The 22981-nt window shown below is 37.5% G+C and overlaps 1 protein-coding gene across 8 annotated transcripts in view; it reads left to right on the top strand.

The window, feature by feature from the left end:
* The window catches only part of ERC2 (ELKS/RAB6-interacting/CAST family member 2), a 532276-nt gene that overhangs the window by 407441 nt on the left and 101854 nt on the right, over window positions 1-22981 (top strand). Inside the window, exon 16 of one of the 8 annotated variants that reach the window (XM_072876310.1) lies at window positions 1283-1342. The exons of the other annotated variants lie outside the window; for them this stretch is intronic. Within the exon in view, the coding sequence (XP_072732411.1) occupies window positions 1283-1309 (27 nt within the window). The 3' untranslated portion in view covers window positions 1310-1342. Of the gene's footprint in view, window positions 1-1282; window positions 1343-22981 lie in introns of those variants that run through there. 8 annotated transcript variants of the gene reach the window in all.

Genomic DNA, 22981 nt, shown 5'->3' on the forward strand with positions numbered 1-22981 from the left:
AGAAATCTATCTTAACATCTGGTTTTTAATAACAGTTAAACAACAGTTAAACAGACATCTGGGAGCTCTTTTTTATTCCAAGAATGGACTAGGAACAGTAGTGATACTGGCAGTGTATATTTTCAGGCTAAAATTCCTGTCCATTTCAATCATAATTAATTACTGTTCATTTTATTTAGTTTTTAGATTTAATTAAGTGCCAGCAATATGTTACACCAGCTAACTTTCAAAGTTTTGAAACTATAGAATGTAATTTTTTTATGTTTCTAAAATATTAATGGGTGAATTTTAAGGATATCTAACATGATAAGCTTTTATTTGATTTTGAAACGCCGAGTTAAATGAAAAGCATTGTGTTGTGCACCTCAGTGTTCTAGAAGCTGAGTATCGCATCAGAATTTGGCACAGTAGAACTATACATAGATATAGATATGCACATGCACATCTGTGTGTGCATAGATAAAGAATCATAATAAAAAACGTAATGTCCAGTAAACGTATCCAGGGAAGAACATTTCACTCTCCTGGTTTAGTTCATGTTTTTTATTTTGATCCTTGTAACTTCGAGTTTATAATAAATGTAAAGAAAGACGTTCTGCTTTCAGCCTATCTACAGTAAAATAATCCCTTTTAAAAACAAATTCATGAAAATGTTATGATTTTTTTGTGTTTGCCATTAAAGTTATCTATCATGAAAACTCTAAATAAATGAGTAGTTCTAATGGTTCAAAAATGGAAAAAAGGAGGGAAACTGTCTAATAGTATTCAGCAATGTGCAGTGTTTAAGGATTGCTTAAAAGCTGGATTTAATTGATAGCTTGTTAGAAAAGTGTACTTCGCTAATGATAAATTTTTTGATTCTTCAGCAGTTTTGTATCTTTTAACCTAACAGAATGTAAGACAATTTGATTATAGTAATTACTTTGCTTACTTATAAGGTTTGATCTATTTCTGCTGTCAATGTTGGTTTGAATTGCATGCAATTAAAAAATAGATAATCTTTTAATATTTAATCTTATAATCTACTTCCTACACACTGTTTTAACTGGGTGGGAAAAATGTTTACGTCACTGTTCTTGTTTCTTTGGTTGCTATAGGTGCACATTCTTGTATATGTAACACAAACTTGTTCAGTTGTTTTTGCTGGCTTACATTTAAAAAAAAAAAATCATGTTTTTAACAGCCAAGAAAATTGTATTTTATATGCACCAAAGTAACTAACCTTTTCCTCTTTCTTCCCAACGCTAACACCTCTGTGCATCTCCTAATGTCTGGCACACAGGATGACGAGGAGGGTATATGGGCATAGCCGTTCCTCTAAACCAAAGTTCCAGTTTTGTTTTGAGGGGTGAGAAACTCTCTTTTCTATCTCTTTCAAGTTGCAGTCTAATTTTTATTGTTTTCTTTTAAGCGGCACGGAGCTGTGTGTTTCTTGCCAAGTGTGTTTGTGAACCCTGTAAAAAATGTTTTCTCATATGCAGTGAACAAGGAGAAACTATGTCTAATGGTTTAACGGTCTAATGGTTTAATTTTTTTCATAGCCTGTTGTGGCTAAAGGTGTAGGTAGGTACAAGACTTGAAAAGGAGTGGATTTGTATCTGTTTGTATCTGTCTAAACAATTTCCTGTTTTCAGTAGATAAGATTTTCTTTAAACTAGTATTAATCTGCTATACCATCTTGAAAATCCCTGTGAGAAAACTGTAATGTCTTTGCAGAATGAGTATGAAAGTTTGATACTGAAGAAAGTTTGCCACAGGTCAAGCATACAATTTTATTGGAATAGAATATATAATATGCGTGGAAAAAATGAGACTACCTATTAAGCGAAAATGTTTTAGTGAAATTTTAAAATAAGCAGCAGATGCTTAGTAAGGAAAGTATAATCTGTCTATGCAATACATGCTCTTTGCCTGAAATAATCTGATGGACTAACATCCCTACCATAACTTGGTTGTGATATTTAAGAGCACAAAGTGCAGCTCATTTTAAGTCTCTCAAGGATGAGTACGTGCTATGTTGTCACTGTGTGTCAGTTATTGATCCATGCAGATCCACTTCTTCGGTGCTTGCCTTTGAAGCTGTAGGTAATTCGTAGCTCGTGGTCGCTGCGGTCTCAACATTGCTAAGACCGTCAGGCCTGGTGGTTTGCTCATAGGAAATGTTGCTCATGTCACTGCTTCTTACTGGAACAATTCTATTTACTACAATGGGACTGTTCAGAGGAGCAACATCTACTCACATAAGTAAAGATTAACGTGTTACTAAAGCTGCCGTGCTTTCCTCTGTATGGCTTTGGCCCCGTCACCCCCAGTCGAAGGCTGCATGATTTGTCTTGTTTCCAGTAGCGTTATAAGCCACGTTACGGGTCAGTCGTCGTATTTGACAGGAATAAAACCTCAAAAATACTTTTTGTTCTTATATACTTACTTTTTAGAATAGTTGTGAGATGCAAAATTAGTGCTATCCATAATGAATAATTTGTATTTTGTTTTAAAAAAACCTAAACTGTTGAAGCTTTCTATCACAGAGAAGTTTAAGATTCAACAAGTGTAAAATAAAAGAATGAGCCCTGTGATACCATTAACATGTAAAAGAAAGGAACCTTGGTTTATCAGAGTATAGTTATAAACCTTCTGTGGTTTTATGCTTTCTGATTCTGTTTTCAATGTCATGCTTGTACAGGTTGCATGTGTAGATAACCTCCGTGTTTATGGACACACGTTGCGTGTGGTAACAGTAGGAAAGGATGAGACTCATATTCTAAATTTTTTTAGTTACACTTTCTTCTTTCCTGAAAATAAGCAGCCTTAAAAAGAGTCTGGAATTGTTCTTTTTCACATAAAAATGTAAAAAAGGTTTATGGGTTTTCTTAGTGTTGTGTTTTAAGTAATTAGCAAGTTCTGTTAGCGGCAGCTGCATGATATTTTAATAGCAGTTTGTGATGTTATTTAAAAGTAATGTAATTTTCAGCTGTTTGTCAGCATCATTCTTCTGGTTTGGGTGTGGAGAGCAGATCTTTGTTTATTTTCCAGGCCCATATATATTTCCAGTTTAAAAACAGACATTCCTCTCTGACTCTTTTGTTCAAATGCCAACATAATTTATCTGGTATCGTTATATACCAGACCCTTGACAAATAACTTGTTTGCTGTTTCTTTGCAAGTGGGGGAGCACTGCAAAGGTGGTATAACAAATAGCTGGTAGCTATTATTAAATGATATAAACTACGGGATCAGCGGTTCCATTGCGACACGCACTTTCGTTTATGAACCAAAGCCTATTAATGTCCTTTTAGAGTCTAAAAGACACATTTGTTTTGGTTTTAAAAAAACCTTTGTACAAAGTGTACAATGAATTTGAAAACTGACTGTCAAGAGACTAAGGGAATCTTAATTTAATTTTTGTTACAGTAGTGTAAAATAAATGATATGCTTTTGAATTGGAGTTGATTTCTCTCTAAGAGGCGCTTTTTTTTCTACAAAACAAAAAGCACCTGAGATACCAAAATGTTTAGCTTCTGAACGTGTTTTGGTTCAAGTCTAATTTTATCCTGATTATATAGGCTTACGAACGTTGCTTTAGGTGCCATGCAGATGGTCTCTTGCAATCAGAAGCTTTCCTGAGGCCGTGAGGTAGTACTCTGCCTAAGGAGGGAGAGCGCCGGCTGGTCCTCTAGTCACGTGTGGAAAGTAGTACGTTAAAAATCGGTGAGGTCCTTTTAAACTTTACCACTTCAGTGCTCAAATACTACAGAAGAGTGACGTGAAATGCTGGTGGAAACGCAGAGTGGCAGGACGAGGATGTGTTGTAAGGTTGTAGAGAGCTCGTTAGTCGTGAAGGAACAGGCGAGGTGTTGGGGACATCTCACTGGCCACCAAATCTGGTAGCACGTGTAGCTGCAGTGGCTGGGGCTTGTTAGAAACAGGATCTCTTCCCCTCCCCTCGCCCCTACAAAGGGAAAAAAAAGAAAATCGGGAGGCGATGATCAGTGTTAAGACTTAAGCCTATGTAGCAGTCTGTGGTGGGTAACCGAAGCCGCGTGACTCTCAGAAAATGCGATTCGTGGCCCAGCTGAGGGGTGCAGGTGGAACACCAGTGCTTGTATTTCCTTCCCCGTTGCTGCCACTGAAGAGCAGCAGACCCTGGAAAAACAGTTAGGACTTTGCCACAAGTTGTCCACGTGTGTCTGTAATAGAAATCAACCCCAAACCTGTTTGTACAGTACTCTAGACTTTATCCTTTGTCAGATGTGAAGTAAATCAGACGTTTTAAAAGATGTTTAGGGGTGTTTGGACAAGGTTATTGTCTGTTATATCCTTAGAACAGGGTTACCTTTGCACCTGAAACAAAGAGGGACTGAAGCTTGTGCCTGCCAGCAAAAGATGTCTAGTGTTTTGGAAACTAAAATCATAAAGCTAGTTTGCTAAATTTGGATTTAGGAGTTGAACATAAAGACTGTAATTTTAAAATTTTGCCTTAGTAGTCATTGTGGAGGCATTCTTCGGGAGGCATCAGTGTCATTCAGTAAAAAAACCCTTCAAAGCAGAAACTGTCTACGGAATGGGCGAAAGAGTAAAGCTTCTGAGTTGTTGCTCAGGCCAATATTCACTGTTCACTTCTAACTATGGGATGTGTTTCATATGTGCTTGCAGGGAGGAGGCGGAGAAGGCTGTTTTAAAACAAATGTGGTGCCTAGCTTTGTCTTTGTTGAGCTGTGGTGAACGGTTTTCTTTCAAGATGTCCTTGCTAATAGCAGTATAAAGCATAACACAATTTGGTCATGTTACTATATAAGGATATGTTTAAAGACATTAACTACTAGCTATTGTTCTGCTTTTTGTTTTCATTATTTCAAGTCAAGGTTTTTGTAAATAATTTATTTTTCTTTATGTTTGGGTATTCTGTTTAGCCTGTTTTGGAAAAAACATGGTAACTTTGAAAGGAGTCTCCGTAGCATGCAAAGCAATGGAAAAATAAGGAGCATGACTGTTGGCAGTGTTCATTTTAGTGCTCTCATAGAGTGTATGAGTACTAGCTCTATGCTTAATTAGCTAAACGGGTGGTGCTACATTGCCTGGAGCCCAAGGGCATTTTGGATTAGTGAATTTTGAGACATGATTGTTGTTTTACTGCAGCTTGGTTTTTACTAAACAAAAGGAGGAACCTCTCTAGGAATGTTTGTTTGGCAAACTATGGACAGATTTGTGACTAGTCTTCATTCCTGTTAAAATGCTTTTATTCATAATGGAAGACGTTTATAGTTTTTATTTTAATTGGGAAATTTTATATTAGTTACAAAGTTACCTTTCTTTTTGTTTTAAAGATGTCATTAGTACTGCTAGTATTTTCGGGTATTAATTGCCCACCATCGAAGACAGAGGGTTTTCTTTAGAAGTACATAGGAATTTATTTAGCTGTATGTATTTGGTTATTTTTTATTGATTATACACTGGAAATAAGTGAATCGCTTGACAAATGTGAAACTTTTTCTGTGTTTCCTGTGGAATGGAAGATCAGTAAAGAAGATCACCATTGTTCTTTTGGAAAAAAAAAAAAAAATTTCTGTTACAACACTGCTACAGCCAAATATATTACAGTTAAGGTCAGAAGTTGAAACCCTGGCCCCACTGAAGTCGATGAGAGTCTTGTCATTTATTTCAGTACTGTTAAGTTTTCACTCAGAAGTTTCTGGTTTTTGATTTTTTCATAGTCTTAGTAGAAAAAAATCTGTGCAGCTACATATATGTATTCTCAAAGAGATCTGTACAAGCTAGATGTCTCTTACTTTACTCCGACAGGCATTTATCTTATCTTATCCTTGGTATTTATGAGACACCAAATCACCCTCATGTCTAGCTATAGAACTTTATTATATAAATTCAGTAGTTTTTTGTCTGTCACTTGGGTTTTAGCTGTGTGACTCGGGCCATTCTGCCTGAACTTTGGCCTCAGCTCCTTCACTGCAGGTGCAGGAGGTGTGCAAACAATCTGAAAATGTAGCCGACAAACTGGATGTCAAAGCTTTTGATGGAGTCAGCCTAAAGACAACAATCACAGGGCCTACAATCATCAGTCGTGCACTTTTATAATCTTCCATAATAAAAATAAATAACATTCTAGAGCAATTTTTAACACCGTAGAAAGTGAGAAAAGGCAGTATGTATTTTCACACCTAAACTTTGCTTTGAAATGTTATAGTTGCTGTAAACAGTAGATAATCACTGACTTCACACCAAAGAAGTAATCACATAATCTAGATATAGTTTAATAACTGAAGCTAAGCTGACATCTTGAGAAAAGTAGCAAAAACCTGCTTTAAAGAGATGAATTCGATGATGAATTGCATTTTGTTGGATTGCGCTTCTACAGATATTCATGTGAACATGTGACATTACTATTATTTGTCTTGAAAACAGTTTCAAGCAGTTTGTGGATATTAGAGAATGTGATATGGGACTGGCAGCACAGCATTCCTCGTGGAAGGTCTTGGTTTGTTTGGAAGCAGAAGTACCACCTGGCTCAAAGACTTAATCAAAGGTCATATGACCTAAACTTGTGAATGCAAGATTGTACAATTGAATACTAAACTATGAAAAACCAGTCAATTTTGAATAAACATGAGATTTATATGAATTGCTCTTGGGAAGTTTATGAAAAATACAAGAGCAAATGTTCAGTAGAGTACAGAAAATAATACCTAATAAAAAATTATCTAGTATCTATTTTTAATATAAACAAACATATTTATTCTCTGTTAGTTACAATGCTATAATGCTGCTGCTTTAAAAAAAAAAAAAAAAGAATACCTCCCTGTGCTGACCTACTTAACATCAATGAAATACCAGTTGTCATTGCATATGCCTCTTGATTTCCTCAAGGAAGAGCTTTGCTAGGCGATGACTGCTGCCACAGACAGCCAGTCCTACCAGCCACAAGGCCTGGAGCCAGTTTTGAGACACATCCCCGTCTCTTATGCCTCATGTGATTCTGGCAGTGGTTTCTAATGCAGATTTTCAGATCACACACGTGCAATAATGGAAGCACTTCACCTGGGTGTGGTGGCCAGAGCTCAGACTGAGCCGAGTGAGGTGTGGATGCAAAGAAACAGATAAAAAAAGGCATTTGGCTGTTTCAGCAGGTGTATACTACTTTCATAGCCATTCCCTTTTTCTGCCAAAGAAAAGGCGTGGGATTGTCTTGAGTTTAAACCTCGAATCAGTGGCGGAAACATGACAATTTATACATAATTCTGTAACAGAGAGTACAATACAGAAATCTAGGAAAAATATTTATTCACGTGATTTAATTAAGTTCAGTACCAAGCATCTCGGGAACGTTGCTTTGACAACAGTAAGCTATTTGTATACTTGTGTTCTAGTAGCAAATATTAATGTAATGGATTAGAAATAGTTAAGGAATGCCTGGTAATATTCCTTATTCTGCTATACTGTCCCACTCTCATTAGGCATCCATTTTAACATCATTCAATATTCTCATTTGGTCAAAAAATCTATTATGCTAATTGCCCATTTCGAGAGACCACGAGGCAAAGAGCAAGTTCAGTTGTTGTGGTGGAATATCTCTGCAAATCGCAAATGGCAGAGCCTTGCTGCTTCGTTTTGCTTCAGTTTTGATCTCTGCTGTATAGACCGTTCACCAGTGAAAATGTTTCCAGGTCTGTCTTCCAGGAGAGCAGTGGTGATTTCACTGGTTCGCTGCTGGATCCTTTCAGATCATCTGGCTGGCCAGATCATGAGCTCTTCTTCAGCCTGGCTCCGAGTTCCGCCAAACTGAGCCAAGCTAGCTAAACAGTTCATGTACTAGTTTTATTTTAAACCAGATCTTTTTGACTAAAATGGGCAAGCTACTCACTTGAACAGCTTTACTGGAAGATTTGAAGCAGTAATCGTCTCAGAAGGGAGAGGGACAAGCAGCTGGAATCTTTCAACAGCGTACCTGGATGTGGATGAGGATGTCTGTCCCCAGCCTTCAGGCCATGGGCAGAGCACTCTACAAACAGCGGTGCCAGCTGGTGACGTTATTACCACCCACCCTTATGTGCTTATTACTATTTTTCTGCTAGAGATTGTTACCCTCCCCTATCTCTCAACAGCAGAAATCGCTCCCATCAATCCCATATCAGCTTCAAGTGAACTAAGCCAGCTTAGCTCAAGTAGTGATGAACACCCATTTATCAGGCAAGCCTGTTATCGTTGCCTGGTGGGGATTGGAGAGCACTCTGGTATTTCTGACGTTCTGCTGGAAACTGTGTGGTAACATCCAGCTGATGGTTAGTGAAGAGCAGCCAGTGGCGGTAACATCTTCAAGTGGAAAAACTCCCTCTGGAATAGAATTATGTCCATAAGTTAAAAACAAAGAGACCCTTACTGAAATCACTTTATCTTCAAAGGCTCTTGCACCAATTTAAGTAGTCAGGTTATTAAAATAATTTCAATTAAACCAGTGCACCTTGCTTGTTTAATTAATCAGGATCAGAACCTCTTTGTTCGTTTTGCAGATAGACATATTTTTACCAGATGCAAGCATGGAGATCAGTAATAAATGATATTTTCCATTTTATATAGGAGCTATAATTTTGGATAGTAAATCTGTGTTAAATTCTAGGAAAACCAGTTCTTAAAAAAAAAACAAAAAAAACCCCCACCCAACCAAAAACCAGTTTGGATAGATCTTGCAGTAAGTCTTTGCTGGGCCAGTTATACTAATATGATTAATTTTGTCACACATAGTTCTAGGACCTTGAAATGGTGATAAATCTCAAAGCAAGCTGAAAGCTTTGCTCTTTCTAGCAGATCTTAAAGTCTATCTGTAAGTGCTTACGAATGACTACTGTTCCCTAACGCGGCTGGGCCCTAACCCTTTATTTCTTGGAGCCGTCAAAGCAGCACAGTGCAGTCGCACTCTTTGTGTAGTGTTTTACATCTGTTGCCCTGGCCCCTCATGTGAGCTTTTCATGAGGATTCATTGTGGTTCTAAGAATATGGATAGGGTCAAATGTAAACACCGAGGCAAGTTTTTAATGACTTAGGAGTTCTGTTAGCTAGGATGATTTTGAGTACGGCAGTTAGAGGCTTGAGGTCTGACTTCTATTGGTTCTGTACCCCTATAGGAATTTGTACCTGTGTAAGTAATAACAGATCCTAACATTTTGATTGAATTAAGTTGTGTTCAAGCCTTTTGGGTGGAAAGTGCTCCGAGATTGCCCTTACATTTTTTAATGTAATTGAGTATTATATCCCACCTGCATTAATTGTGGGGGAAAAAAGGATAAGGGTGAAAAGCTTTACTCCTTTTGCCGGTTGTTTTTATAATAGTTCCTGATCCAATGTTGGACTTGCCCTCAGTGTCATGCTACTGAAAGAATTTTTTACCAACTCTCTAAATTTTCATCTCTGCCTAACTCTATGCTGTAGTTATGATTTAAGTCTGTAGTTAGATTTAATGAAAATGTAACTCCTTATCCACCCTGTTTAACTTACCTCACTCATACTCTGTCTGAGGCTGACAAAATTGTGGAGAAATGTACATAGATCCTGCAGCACTCGTTTGTAAAATATTTACGAATGGTAGGTCATCCTTTTAAAAACTTATAAAACTGCTTGAAATCTGTTTGCTGTTTTCTCCCAGATTTCTTTACCAAACCAGGTTCAGTTTTTATTTGATCTTTTATCAATTGTGGTCATTCATCTTCTAGGAGATCTTTTTTTTCAATTGTAAATTTGCTTAATTTCTCAAGTCAGCAGCAGAAACTTTAATAAGAAACTGTCTTATTGTTAACTATTTTATAATTCAAATGAACTATTTTACAACTGCAGAGTTGCAGATCAATTTACCTCAATTCACCTTGAGGCTTGTAATGTATTTCCAGTGTGTAATTAATAGATGGAAAAATATTTAGGACTTGAATTGCCGTTCATTTTAAGAAAAATGATAAACGCTAAAAAAATCTCTGCTAGTAGTGATAGTTACAGAATTGAACCTGGCAACCAAAAAAAGCCTGCAACTGATTGCAAGAGAGAGAAGGGCTCATTCTCAGAGGGCTAATTCTTTTTTTCAGTTACATCTCTTTTACTTGTTTAATAAGTTCTCTAATTTTTAATTAGAAGAAGTGAAGACTACTTGTTCAGATAGTGCAGTGTCTTAGAGCACCTTGTCTTTTGGTTTTGTAGGAAAGAGAGGTCTTACTATGAAAACGCCTGAAGTTGTATGTGAATCCTCCACAGATACAGTCTTACTGCTTGAAGAAAGTTTGGAAAGTTTTATCTGGAAATGGTCCTTCAGTATAAGAATCAGAAGAAAAATACCCTTTCTTTCCCTCTTGAAGGCAGTGTAGCTTCTCAGAATGTATTTTAGGACAAGCTGAGTGAGAACCCTGCCTTAGTTACAGAAAAAAGACACTCTACAGAGAAAAAACATGAGCAGTCCAGCTATATCTAACTGCTGCTAGCACCAAGACAAAAGGAATAGTGTCAACTGTACTTTTACCAAGGCACTCTGCTTTTCCTTGAGGATTGATAGGTTTAAATGTACTGACTCTCTCCTTGACTCTGGCAAGCCGCATGCGTTGCAGGATTTCAGCAAACTTGATCTTACAGGTTTAACTTAAATATTGTTTCCATTTTGAAGTCTGTCATATGGGTGTTCCACAAAGTGTTTGGGTTTAGCCCTGATGTCTTGGGTGGTGGTATGCAGCAAGTAACAGAATACTGGGAATAAAGAACAATCCTGAAATGAATCCCTCCAGCTATGGGCCAGTTGAGAGCTAGAGAGACAGGATGTAAAGTAAAACCAGTACGTCTCCCTTTGATCAAAGGACAGACTCCCCACCGGCCCCCCGCAGGTGATTAACGCGTAAGTACATTCTCCCCTGAATGGGCTGATTGGACAAAACTATCTGCTTAGCACCCACAAAGAAAGCTCCAGTTAATAAACTGGGGTTGGAAATATTTCAAATGCTGTGTTTGTGCGTTCAGGTTCATGCAGTTATGTGATCTGGCGCACTTAAGTTGCTGCTAAATTGTCTTAGAATATGGAATTCTCTGAAGGAAGAATTACTAAGCACCTTATGAAACTGCATTTTTATTTTCAGAAGACAAGCTCTTTCCACAAGTACGTTGTTACATATTTTCAGTTGGGTATGCTTTCTGTATTTGGAGGCATCCATTAGTAGTCGGCCGCGCTGTAGGTGTTGCGTACGGTGAGACAGCGGGGTGGGCGCTGGCTGTGCGAGGCCTTGTGCATAAAAGCCGCTCGGACGGCCTTGACCAGCTGGAAGATCCGTGAGCCATAGACTGTTTTTACTTCAAAAGTAACGACAGTGGGTGTTTCGCTTCGTTTCTAGAAGTATAATACTGGGTTTAGAAATCTTTGTTTTCTCATGGTTTCATCTAATGTTATTTATTACGTGCCAAATACGTGTTTGTTGAAAAGGAAGGACGTAGCACACGAAGCCACCGCTTTCCTGAAGAATTTACAGTACAGTAACGTACTACTGTCAGTAAACTCCGTTGTTGTCCCATTGACTTCTTTGAGGACAATATTTTACACAAGAACTTTTAAAGTGGAGAGTATGTCAGCTATGCTGTTCTCATTTTCATAATTATGAATGGTTTTCCAGTACAAATCAAAATATAATGACCAAAATCTAAATCTAAAACGCCTCCGCTGTATTTCACTATTACTATGATGGAAAAATTTTATCAGTGAATGTCTTTTTAATAAGTAGCCTCACTTGGCCTATCGGATAGAACATAATCTTAAGAAAATTTTTATTCAAAATTCACTGTAGCACAAATATTTGTATATGAAAGATAATCGAGCCATCTCTCTTACCAAGCAGGATCTGCCTCATATCATCATTCAGAACAATGTATTTCAGGAAATGGAAAGCAGTAAGCTAATTACTAAGCAAACTTTTTTTTTCATAATTTTATTATGTGAGATCAAATGTATGTATACATATGACATACAGTTTTTGCTAGGATCCTGCTAACAATAATTAACTAAAGTATTTGTCCTGTTACCCAAGAACTCTGCACTCTTCTTAATATCATGACTGGATTTTTGAAGCAGACAAAGATGCGTTGCCAGATTCTATACCAATATGAAATAAATAAATCTTAACCAAAAGAGATGCCAACACTCCCGAAATAAAGTGTGGATGTGGTGTTCTACAAAATAAAGCCCCTCAAATCTGTAAAAGCTGTACTGGATATTGTCTTGGTGTTACAAGACTGCACTGTGGTTGCTACAAATTGCGTGCTTTGGTATTGGCATTATAATGCAATTTTAGCAAGCTTCTGTTTAAGAAAAATACTGTTTATCGACCAGTCACTTTTCCTTAGATCGAAAAGCAGTAGTTGGAATAGAAAACCTCCAAATCTGCGGGAGAGGTGTTTGACAAATTAATGTAATTTAATAAGATGGAATAACACTGTTTAAAATTTTATTTACTTATTGTTTTTCCACATTCTTCCCACAAATGGTGGGAAGAGCGTGCAGAGTTTGCAAGAACCTAATATTCTCTTGGCAAATGTTGCAAAGATTAATGATCAGGTAGTTCCAACCCTGGTGGTTTTAAATGATGACAGATGAATAAAGGCTTTGTAGCAAGGAGAAAACAGGTGCTGAGACGCAGAACGATTTATTCTGTGTATTTTGAGGCTTTTTTATAGTAGAAAAGCTGCTTTCTTCTTCAGGGACTGGTTTTGTGTTGGTGTATGCTTTTAGCTAAGGACTCCATCTTTCGTGACGTACTGCTCAAAGTCCTGTCAGGGTGCAGCTTAGCAAAGCATCACCCAGTCTCCTGGCGTGCAGTCCGGACTGCCGCTCGCTGGGTCCCTAAGCAGAGAGGCACCGTCCTGAATGTCCTCGGGGTGAATTCTTGTTTGCATTTCCTTCGCAAAAAGCCCGCGGTTGTTATTACACCTGCCGGTGCTCGGTGTCGCTGACCTCTCACCGAAGGTACGATCAGGTGCTCTTTTTTAACAGGCAATCTGGCATTCAGCCCACTTAAATTAGGTTCATTTGTCATGTACTCCTATCTGCCGGCAAGCACACCGGGGAAAAAGAGGTCAAAGTAGGGATTTTTCAAATGTAAACGTTTCCTGGAAGCTGCTGTTGAAACTTAGACATGTCATTCAAAATGCATGTCACTGCCTGCCTCCTTTCTTAGCAAAGTAATCGTCTTTTACAAGTGCTTGCTTTTCCAAATGTCTTTGCAACAGTTTTGCATGAAGTTGTTGCATGCATGTTTTTATTGCCAAATATTGTTGCAAGCAATAAATAAATCACTGGGTTATGCTAAAAGCATATTTTGCCCAGATGCTGCTTTGAAATACTGGATTAAAATTGAAAAAATTAGTTTTAAACTGCTTACAGGAAGTGGGATCATGCAAAGGGCTGGTTTCATTTCCAAGTATCTTGTTGCAATCAGTGCTTTTGTATATGGGATGTGTACAAATATGTATTACAATATGATATTAAATCTACATTTAAAAATTATTTCATTTTGTCCCCCTTTATGGTTTTTTGGGGTTTTTTTCTCTTTTTTTTGGCTAATTTAATCACATGGACCAACGTATGAGTAACGTGGTGAGATGTAGATTCTGGCAGTAGATGATATTACTTCTTTTAGAACTTAGTGGTAATTAACTTCCTGAAGAATTGCGTGGGTTCTGTCAAATCGCTAAATGTTTTAATGCCTGTGACGACACTGCAACTTGTATGAGGCGGTGATCCTTGAATGACGATTATCACACAAGGTACGGCTATCCCCAGTAGCAGAGATGGAGCACGATGAGGTGGGGGGAGATACGCCTTCTTCCTTGCAGAATAATAATTTACTTTTAGTTTTGCCATTCTCTTATGAAGGAACTGAAACGGCATCAACTAACTGTGTACAACTGTGCTTGGATCAGAAGGTAATAATATTGGCTAAATAATGTAATGTCTTTTGGTTTTGCTTTGTCATTCCCACTGTCAATAATGAGGAGGGAAGGACGTTTCAGGGAGGTGGTAAGTCAGTGAGAAGGAAGAGATTGGCTCTGAAACTGGGCCTTGGCTTTCTGAGGCTGCAGCCTGACAAAAAGAGATTTCTTCAACCCTGCGAGTGAGAGAGAGACCGGCTTGCTGACCGCTGTGAATGTTTTCAGGCAGGTGGAAGTAGGAAGGAGCTGAAGAACCTGGCGGGTTTCAGCACCAGGATGGGGTGTAGTTTGTTTTGGCAAGACTGAACGTCTGAGATGGGGGAGTGAAAAGGTGAGTGACAAAACAGGTTATTTGGGTTATGTCCAATGAAAGTGGTAAGGAAATTGTATGCTGAGTTAGCTTTAGGGATAGATTTAGGACATGGGGAGAACAACAAAGGACTGAGAGATATAAAAATAATCATTATTTCTTTACTCTCCAAGTTATTCTTTGATGGATCTTCTCCACCACTTTTTTTGAAGTTTCTTTCATTTCCGTTTTCTCTTGTTTCCATTTTCTTACGTTTCTGCACCTTAATCTTTGGATAATCTCACTTGCAAACACAATTTACTGACTATGTCTTTGCTGATAGTTCATAATCTGCACTCCTATCCCAGATCCAACTAATTTTCTCCAATTTAAAATCAAGGCAATTGCAGCCCTCAGGTATCTAGTTATTAGCTTGAGGTAACATGTCCAAAACAGGTAATCTGCCTTTTGTTTCTGTTTACCTGCTTTCATGATCATTATATCATAATCTGACTTTTCTAATATTATTTATTAATTAATTTGTTTCGTTTCCCCAGATAGTCAAACTGCCATGATCTGTAGTTTACTTCTGCAGGGACAGAAAATGAGCAGCACACAGCTGAAACCTCAAAGCAGGAAAGTGGAGGGAGGTGAGGTCTAGAACAGAAAGGAAGACTAGGTTTTCTTTTTACTTTTGGTGTGCCAGAGCAGCTTTTGTTTTGATGATGTTGACTTTAGGCCATGAATGTGAAAGCCCCTTTAGGAAATTGGCTTCCAGCTTCCAGGATAGAATACAATTGTTTTATTCATTGCTGAAGGCAATAATTGACGCATATAAACTATGTCTGCTTCTCTAGATGAGCCACTATGCGATCATGTTAATACAAAACAAAGTGGCTGGGGTTTAGTATGGATGGAGATGTAGTATACACATCATCTTGCCAGCCCACAGAAGGATCTTCTGGTGGGGTCTTTCCAGAGAGTTAGGCAATGTATATTAGTTAGGTTACTGTAACAAAGCATAACCAAAACTATTTCAGTAGAAAGAAATAGTCATAATTGGCACAGTGAGTTAAATTATCTTCAATCATCTACAGACCATAGTGTAGACAAAAAGAATGGTGTAGGTATGGCAGATGTCAAGTGGACAGATTAAAGGAATCCCACTCCTAGTGTACAGGGATATTACCTAGGTATTCAAAAGATCAGTTCAAGAGTTGGAGTCTTTAAATAACATCTTTCAAGACTTAAAATTCTTCTACAATGGACTTACAGCTCTGCCTGGTGAATTCTGTGAAGGAAGACATAATTCATGTCCTAAGTAGCTGAAGAACAGGTTAAATTTTCAGAAAAAAGCCCCAACAAACTATTAAAACAGCAGTATTGTCAGTGCTATTATTTGTTTCAGATGCTTTTATTTGCTGTCATGAGCTAGCAATAGCATATGAGCAGTGAGAAAACTTTTCTTCTTTCTTCACGGCTTTTTGTCAGTTCTCAAAAATCCCTACTCCCTCAGAAAAGTCTAAAAAAAATGTTCTTTTGTTCTGCAAAGGTATCTGAAACTACACTGGAAAAGACTTTTTGTCTGATTTTTCTTCTTGCCAGTTATCTAGATTAAACAAGATAGATAAGCAAGCTGCATTTAGGTTTCCTTTTTTTTTTTTTACAACTTGTACAGTAGTGGATGGAGAATTCTGACTTATATAGTCGGGTTAGAAATATATAAGTTTCATGTAGTAAGGTATAGAATATAAAATATAATAAAATACATAATGAGGTTAGAGATTCCTTAGAAACTGCTGTTCCGAGATGGTGAACAAGTAATGAGTTCATATTACATATCATATTACATACTATATAATATATAACATACTGCATTTCAATTTTGAACTGGGGAAACAACTACTTTTTTATTCTACAATTCTTAGTACTTTTAAAATCTCTCTGATTAAGAAGACAATAAAAATAATTAAAGCAGGAAATCATGTCATGGTCAGACACTTTTAAGGAAGTTTTAACTTCTATTACGTAATAAGTTTTTAGGTTGGTTTTTTTTTTTAATAAAGTTTTCAAGGTTAGTAATGCCCTGTCTTCCGTTTTCCAGTGGGGGAAAGGTAGAACAGAGTCTAAAAGATTTTTAAAAGTCTTCTCAGAATTTCACAAATTCTAAATAATTTGCAGGAGCCAAGGAGGAATCAGGAAAGGTGTAGAGAGTTGTACAGAAGATAAATGCAATTACTTTTTCCCTCAGTGTGTGTGGATCATCATCCACTTTTATGTTTTTGATTTAAAAGAGCCAGGGGTCTGTCTGCCGGTCGTCTTCTCTGCTGGTCTGTCCAGCCTGAAAGGGTGGGTGAGGGCTGGTAATGGGCAGAAGCTTAAGTCCACTCCAGATACAGCTTGTTCCTAGGAATCCATCTGACTGTGCGCCCTCCAAACAGATGCATCATAATTTCTGGTTGTCTACTTTGCTGTAAAATACGAAGAAGAGATTTTAAAAAGAATCTGTTAATATAGAGTGCACAGTATGAAATTATTCACATGAAATCAGGAATGACTCAAGGCTTCTGGTGTGTGGCAGAGTAAGAATTCTAGGTCCTTGTTGCCAATTTCCAAGGCAACTGCTGAAGTCGATCTTAAACGCTTGTTCTCACTTTAGCCGTTTCTGGCAGGGACAATGTTGTATTGTATAGGACAGCTTGTATGATATCCAAAACAGGACAAAAATTTGGAAACAATGGGAGAATTTGGCATTTCTTAATCCGTAGGGTGTGCACATAGTTTAAATAACTTTACGATGTGAACATCGCTGTGCTTTAGAGTCAATAATCAAAAGCTTTGCAGATTTAGGAGAAAGAATTCCATTTTAAAACAAAATTAACATGTCATAAAAAAATCTTAACAAAAAACTGGAATGCAGCATGGTATCGCGCACCAAGGTTTACATTTCCAAATCCTTTTATGTACTGTTCTGAACACAAAGCCCAGTATGTACATGCAGATTGAAAAACTGAATCAAATGTAAGTCAAGCATCAACAAAGGTTTGTGAACATATTTTTGCATCTGGGTTTGAAAATGTTGATTTCCCTAAACTAGTGTGACTCAATGCATTTACATTTATTATCTTTTTTTTTTTTTACAAACTGTCATTGGCAACAGATCCATGAATCACATGCTTAGAGATACCAAGAAATAATATACCTTTTTGATAGCTGTGGTTTTGTCATTTGAAATCTAGTAAATTTGCTTTTTCTTCTGATTTTCTTAGAATCGGACACTGTTTGCATTACTGTGGTGTAAGGGGTGTATCATGGTAAAGAATATGACCAAAATGCCAGTACACCATCAAAGAATTCCCAATGCTAAAAAAAAATGTGAGAGGGTTTGATTCACCAGATTTAAGCTTTCTTTATGTCAGGGCAGAAATCAGGCCTACCAGATTCCAGATCAGGTCTGCAGTGTTTTCCCAAGGGTTTGCCACTTAGTAAAAAGAAGGCCTGTTGCGCAGAAGCCTTAAAAGTATAAACTCAGCTATTTTGGTTTTGTGGTTAGGACAGTGCTGTTTATTGAGTTTCCAGGTAGGAATCTGGTAGGTTATCTAGCACTCAATAAATTACTGTATGCCCATTGAGCTAAAAAAAAAAATCAAGATGCTTACAGTGTCATCACTGGAAATTAGTCAACTGGTCAATCTGCTTATTTATAACAATATTATGAAAATGTTGAGATGGCTTCTGCCATAGTTTCCCTGTTCTAGAAGGGCATATTTTGATTTGCTATTCCTATTTACAACACCTTCAAAGAAAACTCATTAATTGCCTTGCCGTACGTGCTACATTTTCTTGGTTTATTTTTATGTTTGCAAGCACACTGGAAGCCGGAAAAAGTAAATCTATTGTGCTGTTTAGATTAATGAGTTCCTAATTGTTTTAGCTTCTGAATGCTTGAAAATTTGACGTGCATTGAAACGTAACTATATCGGAGTTTGGGGTTGAAAGAATAAATGAAATGGCTTTTTGTTTGTAGATATATTTTTTACTGTACTATTTTATCATCCTGACATGTTCAAGGAAGTCTAAATCTAAATTCCTTTGGCCAATTGGCTTGACTTTCATGCCAGGGTCAGGGGATTGAGTAGCTGTGCCAACGTTTTTTATTCATCCCTATTTGCACAGAGTGACTGGAAGCTTTCAGAGTCAATCATTCCAATCACCCATACCTGAACTGAACCCACATGACTGTAAATCCACTTGGCATTTACCCATCCCATTTAATTTGCATAGTTAGCTATATGGTTTGTAGCTTTTTTTGTAGGCATAGTCAAATAGCATTTAGTATTTTCTGAGACCAGCTTGACCAGTAGCATCCTCTCTGAGTCAGTGAAAGAAAGGACACGCTCGGGAATAACGCCTCCGTTTGCTCTTCATCTGCAGCGTAAGCAGAACACGTGCGTGCTGGCCGATGTGTTAGCGAAGGTCTCTCTAACGAGCTGTGTGGTGTGAGGGCCAGCGTGCCGAGGCAGAACATGCCAGTTCTCCTTCCCAAAGGATCTAGTTGTTCAGATTGGCAGGAAGTTTTACTTACCAAAGTGGTTAGCAGCTGGCAAAGTGAGCACATCCAGGTCTGAGGTATTCCTTACATGCGTTTCTTCATGGGAATTTCTTATGTTAACAAAGGTACAGTATACAGTGTGCTTAATATTCTGTTTTATTTATCAAGGCAAAGAAACAACTGTGTGAGTAAGGTCAATATACAGTAAAAGTTATTTTAGGTTGAAGGTCAATATGTTGGTCCTTGTGGTTTGTTGTTTAAATCTTTAGAGATTTTACATATTAGCAGCTATTTCCTGGAAGCAATAGGAACGACGTGAAATCCTGGAAGGATTTTCACTTTTCATTTTCCCTATCTTCCTTTTAGAGGAGAATGGTACTCATCCTCCTAAAATTAGTTCATTTCTTAGTTGTAATGTTTCTATAACTTTTGAAGGCTTTTATAGTTTGCATGGGTTAAAGAAACCATGTGAATATGTTTTAAAAAGTACACAGATCTCATTCATATAAAAGCTGAATAAAATTAGATCAGTTGAAGTGTTATGTTTACAAAACTTACTCTCTTCTCATCTGCACCAAATATAAAGCTACAGAAGGTCCTTGTTTAAGCTAGCAAGTTCAGGGAATTCTCTCCTTCCTCCCATGGACGTGATGTCTCAAGGCACTGTCCTACAGTTGAGGGGACTGCTTTGCACTACTGCATTTGATTTAGAGCACTGTTTTTATTGAAACTGCTGTGTTTTAAATCTTTTGCCTAAAGGAACACGTTTCTCCAAATAATTCATTGAATGATAAAATTATTTTCTACTCTTACTAAAAAAACCCCACAAAATTGTTGTAATCTTATCCAAAACAAACACCTCCCCCCCCCGACAAATAGCAGGTAGCAGAAGTAGTTAGTTTATTTTAAAAAATCACTTTTTGTTATTATTGTTGTCAACACTAAGACACACCGCGCTTTGCCTTAAGGGGTTTCGATGGGACAGTGTTGTATTTAGTACTTGGGGTCATGGCGGCAGCCCGGCTGTTGAAAGCCCACCTCTGCGGTTACCTGGAGGAGATAAGGAGCATCACCTGGGGAACGAGGCCTTGTTTCGGCTCCCGGCTGTCCTTCTGCAGAGGGAGCACAAGGCTTGGAAAGAATGTGACTGCTAAATCCGTCCTTTCACCTCAGTTACAAGCTTTCCTGTATGTGAAGTTTAACAGCAGATGAGTTATTTCCACAATAAGGCTCCTGTGTTGGCAGTTTTTAAGGCTTGCTCTGTGTTCTGCTATCACTATTTTCTCAGGAGGATGACAGCAGCTGTTCTTGATTGAAACATGAAGAAAGATGTGTTGAAGTCAGATAAGCATCACTGCTGAAGCAGCTTTACCTCCCAATTTGCTGGTCTTTGTAATATGGCTAGTAATAAGGAACGCTGAAATTGAGCTTTGTACTTGATGTAAATTATAATCTTACAACATATGTGTAAATCTATCTAAAGAAATTTTTCTTCATGTATGTCTGCTTCTTGAGACCAAATGCACTCGTGTCATTGCAGACTAAAAGGCCCAGCGTAAGGGGACATCATCTGACCCTTGGTAGTAGTTCAGTAGGATTCTTTTTCTTGTCACTCCTTATGATTTCCCTTTTTGATGACTTATCGGTCTTTTTTTTTTATTTAATCTGAAGTGATTTGTGGTTGGACAGCAGTACTTTCTTTTATCTTCATTTCCAAAGCTGCACTTGCAAGACCACATTCAGCAGCAGATTAATCCTCAAATGCCTTGGTTCAGTTTTCACAGTTGCTGCCAAGGAGGCCTTCTTTCACAGACCATGTTATACTTCGTGATACTTGTAATTAACAATTATTTATAGCAAGTCTGCTTCTGTATTCTGCAGAATGAAAAGTAAGCCTTGCTGATACAAAATACTAATGAAGATAAGCAACATGAAAATGTACACGAAACTTTCTATCTCTTATTCTTTAAATGCTGCAAAGTATAGTGGGCAAACAATCTGTTGGTGAAATGATCCCAAGCGCTTTGGCAGATACTGAAGATTTTCAGAATTTAAGTAGGGCTAAAGAAATGCTCAGATCTGGTTTCGTCTGATCTCGTTTGATTTTTGGGTATGTACAATGATGAATGGCATTCTTTTAAAAACAGAGTACCAGCTTTAGTGTCTGCTTAAATCCACTGGATGCCATTTAAATTGCATTAGGAATAAATGGGTCGGGTAAGGTATATTTCCAGACAGTATATGAGATGAGAAACTAATCTCCCAGCTTTTTAGTGACTTTAAAAAATACATGTCGTTGCTAAATTTTTTTGCCAGGGGATTGGACCAGTAAACTTTTCAATTCATCTCTAGACTGGGTTTGACTGTGGTTGAATTTGTGTTTCAGTTTTAGTTCAAAAAACGTCAAAACATTTTCAAAATAACAAAACTTCATATTCAGTTGCAGTTGAAGTTAAAAAAAAAATTAAACTTATTTTCAGTAGGGTTTAGCTTGTCTCCTTGATCTATTTCTGATCTTTCTATTGTATTTAAAATAATAAATATATTACTTTGGTATCTCAAATTTACAAAACAAATTTACAAAATAAGCATTTTCTGACATTTGCAGAAGCTGGCTTTTGAATCTTCATGAACTACCTGATGTCTGTATTGTTATAAAAATTAACTGTCGCCTATAGGTGAACACATTACCTTTGGCTATTACCCCAAGTATATTTTTAGCCCTCGGAATCATTAACTCATACATTGTCCGTAGTCTGGGATAAATTATTCTCAGGACTAAAACTTTGAACAAGACATATTTCTTCGTAAGGTGATAACCACCCAAATCACACTGTATCTCACACGAGGCTCCTCTTACAGAATAGTGTTTGTACAAACTTTCTACATTGCATAAAACTGAATGGAAAGTCGTCGTCTTGAAAGCGTGCTCATTTTATGCATCAGGAATCATTTAAGCAACAGGAATTTAAATAGGGACTTCTTCATGGGCTTTGATCCAAATGCATATGAAATAATGTATTTAGAAGATCTTTCAAAAATACAAAGAGGAGTTGATTTAATTAAAGCTTATTCAGAGATAAGAGGATTGTGCTTGACCACTGGTAGTATTTTTATGAAAGAAATGCTAGTGACAAGAATTTTTAAAAAACGTATACAGGTCTGTCTACGTGAAGGTACTGATTAACCACACAGTAGGAAAAAAACACTGCCCAGAAAACTAACATGGAAAGTTCACATTCCAGAAAATATTAATAAATGGGAAATTCCTGTCCCGTTTCCTCCTGTCTCTGCCAATGCCCTGTTGAAGAGACCTGTCACAAGGTAGATGTGATGACTCCGGGTAACGGTAGCAATGATTGTAATATTGCTACTACTGCTAGTAGCACTCGTAACCGTAGACGCTTGTCCCCTCTAAAGGTGCTCGTTTCTACTAACGTTTTAAACTGAGAGGTTTTTGTGTTGGTGCGTTAGGGCACTTCGGTTTGCGACGGTGCCGTTGTGACGCTTTAAAGGAACGTGCCTGTTGTAGCTACTTGCAAGCTGCTATGTGGCTGGCTGCCACGGAGCAAATTACAGATCTGAAGAAAGCATTCTAACCTAGGTTCTTCGTTCTGTTCCTTTCTGGGACTCGCATTATCTATTATTTTTAAAGAACTTTATAGTATGCAGAGGTTCTAGGAGGAATGAAAAGAGGGAGTGAATTAGAGCCCCCTGAGTGGGAAAATCTTGAGAAGGGTTTGGTGAAATACTGTGAGATCATTCTAGGACAGCAAAGAATTTAAAGTAAATTTAGAGCCCATAAGGAAATTATGCTTTATTTAAAATCCTTCAAAATTTTAATAAGCCTTTAGTTCATTTCTGAAAAGGTCCAGTGTCAGTTCCAACCAATTAGCCTAAAGAAAAGCAATTAGAACATCCCTCTTTGCAAAGAGAATTTTCGGACTTTTTTTCCTTCTTCATTTTTTTTAAGCAAACAGACTCTAAAGTATTTTGGCATAGCTACACTCACTGTATTCATTATCACTCTTTCTTTTCTCTTACATATTACTGAATGTAAACCAAGACATTTTTAGCCTCCCTGGTTTTCATTCAGTTTTTCAAACAAAGTGGTAGTGACTAAAACAGCTCTATCAGCCTCTCAAGGAGGCCAATTTAAGCTCTGGCAACTTGCCACAACCATAAATTAC

The sequence above is a fragment of the Ciconia boyciana genome, chromosome 11 (genome assembly GCF_034638445.1).
Source record: "Ciconia boyciana chromosome 11, ASM3463844v1, whole genome shotgun sequence".
Taxonomy (NCBI): Eukaryota; Metazoa; Chordata; class Aves; order Ciconiiformes; family Ciconiidae; genus Ciconia; species Ciconia boyciana.